Below are 3729 nucleotides of genomic sequence, written 5' to 3' on the forward strand. Positions count from 1 at the left end.
TACGGGTCGCATCGGTTGACGAACCCGTCACGGGCGCTACACATACAATCCAGTGGGATGAAACCATTTAAAAGTCAAATCCGCTGGACATGCCTAGACATGAGAGGTTATAGGGTTAGGGTTAAACTATGCCAAGTTCCTACATAGTGCGTGGTCCGACGCGCCCCCGTCCGATTTTCTCCGTCCCTGATTGGCCGCCCGTGCGTGCTCCCGCTCCCGCCTCCGCGTGCCCGCAGTGGGGCCCGGTCACAGTCGAGCTCCCTCTTCCCTTCTCATATCTCATCTCTTCTTATCTTGTCAGTTTTTATTGGCCTTATTGGCCTGGCCTGCTCGCACATCCACGCGTCTCCACATTAATGCATTTATATATTGACGCATTCGTGCATGATTGCTGGCTGCTCACTCTCTCTCTCTCTCTCTTTTTTTTTTTCTTTCTCTCTCTTATGTTTTGCTCTTTCTTCTGATCTCTGACTGACCTCTTTTAAATATACTCTTTCAAATATTGACAGACAGCCAACTTTGATGAGAGATTTACTGTGAGAATGGATCTCTTTATTTATAATAGGTCCCACCGCCTGTGGATCTGCCGCCCATGTGGATTTGCTGTTGCTGTTGCAAATGTCCTCACCCACCTGGCTAAGCGGCACCGCAACCATCCCTCGGCCGCGACGGCAGGTCTCCGGGAGGCCGCAGTGGCTGCGATGATGCAGGACCAGCTGGAGCCGGTGTTTGACCGCACTCAGAAACCCTGTTGCCCACCGCCTCCCGAGAGTGCTCCAGTCCGAGCTGGTGGTGTACTACCTCTGGCTGATTCTACCTTTCGCGCGGGCGGTCCAGCGGCTTGCATATGGAGACAGTGATAGCCAAGGGGGGCTGCGGTCACCATTTCTCTGGCCGCGGGGGCATGGACCGTGGGACAGCAGCCGGCTGCGGGTGGTGCTTCAGCGCGAGGCAAAGACACACCTCCAGACCAAGCTCAATGTAATCACTTGGCGGCATGCCGCCATTGCCATCTCGCGTATGCACCTGTCCTGTGGAGGGTTCAAGCGGGAATATGAGGCAGATGATGCGGCAGTAGACCAGCAGGCAGGCCATGGATCCTGGGCTGCAGGTACAGTATATGCGCGGGGGCTGCAGGAGGCACCAGGCCACATTGAGGCACGGCGTGTGCGGTACCAGGCTGTCAGCCGGGAGTGGCATGAATTCCTGGGGTTTAACCCAGGCCCAGGGGTGCGAAAGCGGGCACGGAACATGGAAAAGAGCGTTAGCAGAAAAGCTCAAAAACAGCAGCCATCATATGTAACAGTAGAAATAGATGACAACATAGAGCTATAAATGATAAAAGATATATATTTTTCTCATGCAATTCATTATGACCAGATTTCCAACTTCAGCAGCTAGCTGTCATCTTTATAAATTTCAATACAAATCAGCCTTTCACCTCCGTTATAAAATGTATAATATTATATTTTCATAGACAACTCATCACAACCAGACCTTAAACTTCAGGAGCCAGTTATATTATATATACAGAGTATGATATTTAATTTCAAGACATAATTTCATCAGAAAATCATATTATTACAACATTAAGGTAGATAAGTTGTTTTGCAGAGTTATCAATATTAAATATATATATTTCGCCCCAGGGCAACTACCATCATCAAAACGGTCACAGATCAGCGAAATAACAATCAGACAGAAATTAACATCATACATTTAAGTATTGATCTGCAATTGCTTAGAAGCATTACAAAACTTAAATTTAGAGCAAATTAACATTGTCGAGTGAAGTGTGTTTATACTTCATTTTCAAAGAATATATATATATATATATATATATCAACTCAAGAATACACTGACTTCATTAACATGGAACATCAATTATTCATTCAGTGTGAATCATACCCCATCATCATATGCCGTCAATGCAAGTATGCAGTATGGCCAACAGAAATTGAACGGCATTTGAAGGGTTCAACTCATCAGTTAGAGTATACAGCCACACAGAGTATCAAGCAGATAATTCAACAGTGGGATCATATCGCGCATGATCTCGGCCGGTTGATATTATCCACAGAATTGAACAAACCAATACATGAGCCGCTCATCCACAATGGCTACATGTGTTGGCGGCAATCTGAATGTCAGTATGTTGGAGGAACTATACGGAGCATGTACAAGCACTGACAGACCCAACACAGCTGGACTCCATGTCTCAGTCAGGGTTGGATGTCATCACAAAACCATATGCAGGTACAGAATGAGATCAACAAAGTAAATAAAAATAGCAAAATATATAAAAAAACTGAAAGGGTTCATTCTATCCAACAGGTGGGGGTGGAATGGACGTCCATTCCATTCAGGGTTAGAAAACCGACCAATCAGAGCAGGGCAGATTGGACGTACATTCCATTTGGTTTCAGACGTTGAACGTCCAATCAACCACGGAGTCAATTGACTTCAAACTTTGCATGTAGGCCGTAGTGGATATGAAATACAACATATCCAAATCAAAAGCGATAATTTCCGCCGGGAAGGGGTTACATTGTGGTGTCAAAGTCAATGAGTTGAGGTGCGATGTTTGATGGGGTAAGCCATCAACCCAACCAGACCCAACTAAATATCTATATTTTTCACCCAGGCAACGGAGCGGTTAGGGTTACTAGATCAACAAAGTAAATAAAAATAGCAAAATATATAAAAAAACTGAAAGGCTTCATTCTGGAGTGATTTTAAACAGAGAAAAACAAACATTAGTCGAACACGCTGGACCCTAAGCCGTTGGACGTCAAACCCGTCCAACCAGGAGTCAGAGATGGAGAGCCAGCAGGGTGAAACCCACATCAGATTCAACAGCACATGCAGTCCCAGAATGGCCAGAAGTGTGAGCAAGAGCACAGACAACAACATAAATGAAAGCATCACCAAGAATGAGGCTTCAACTATCTCCTCGTCCGTAGGTTTGTGCAAAATTAGCGTGGTTTCATTAGTGTATATTATACGAGATCTCATTGAATAATCAGTGTATTTTTGAGTATTCATTGGTATTAGGGTTATATATAAACCCTAATTAAGGATCCGCGTAAATAGATATTAGGATATACTATGAAATTCCGCCCAACATTGAGTTTTCAAACATAAAAGGGTATTTTGACACTCTGAACAGTCAGAACTTGATCTCCCTATCTTTTTATATTTCTGCTGGCCAATCTTTCATTTATATTGACACCAGGCACAAACACGCTGCTTTGGAAGAGAAATCCGTTGATGATTTAGATTAGAATTTGATCATTCCCTTGATAGATTATCATGAATCCTAGATGTGAATTCAAAGAGTTCCTGGTAAAGCTTCTCATGAAAGCTTATATGAGAAGAAAGATCCTTCACTGAAATCCTCTGCTGCTTCATATATAGATATTGAAGCCGGTATGCATTAATAGCTGCGGAATCAATAAGTCAGTAGAGAATAGAAAGCCAGGTGTGATAGATGACTCTATGACTAGTATATGCTGCTCAGTATTGATTTGCTAGATGTACCCCATTCATATGATGATTATAATCACCTATAATCAATGGGATTTTCAGCTTCTTTTGTGATTGACCTTTAAAGACTTTTCTAACAATATTGACATTGATTGAGAGTTAGCCTGAGCATTTACAAGTACATTCAATAACTGCGCCCATGATGAATCGTAGTTAGTGCCAATACCATATTATTATCTTGAA

The 3729-nt window shown here is 43.3% G+C and overlaps 2 protein-coding genes across 2 annotated transcripts; both read left to right on the forward strand.

Annotated features, from left to right (window-relative positions):
- Positions 1 to 542: 542 nt before the first annotated feature.
- HCAG_09119 (predicted protein) lies at positions 543 to 1335 on the forward strand (the record flags this gene model as incomplete). The annotated part of the gene is made up of 2 exons (XM_001535903.1): positions 543 to 794; positions 838 to 1335. 2 exons carry the CDS (start codon positions 543 to 545, stop codon positions 1333 to 1335), a joined length of 750 nt encoding a protein of 249 aa, XP_001535953.1.
- Positions 1336 to 2116: 781 nt separating this feature from the next.
- Positions 2117 to 3022, forward strand: HCAG_09120 (predicted protein; the record flags this gene model as incomplete). Its single annotated transcript, XM_001535904.1, has 4 exons — positions 2117 to 2150; positions 2335 to 2367; positions 2488 to 2575; positions 2761 to 3022. The coding sequence occupies 4 exons, from the start codon at positions 2117 to 2119 to the stop codon at positions 3020 to 3022; spliced, it is 417 nt and encodes a 138-aa protein (XP_001535954.1).
- Positions 3023 to 3729: the final 707 nt, after the last annotated feature.

Source organism: Histoplasma capsulatum, genomic scaffold, assembly GCF_000149585.1.
Source record: "Histoplasma capsulatum NAm1 scaffold_20 genomic scaffold, whole genome shotgun sequence".
Classification (NCBI taxonomy): Eukaryota; Fungi; Ascomycota; class Eurotiomycetes; order Onygenales; family Ajellomycetaceae; genus Histoplasma; species Histoplasma mississippiense.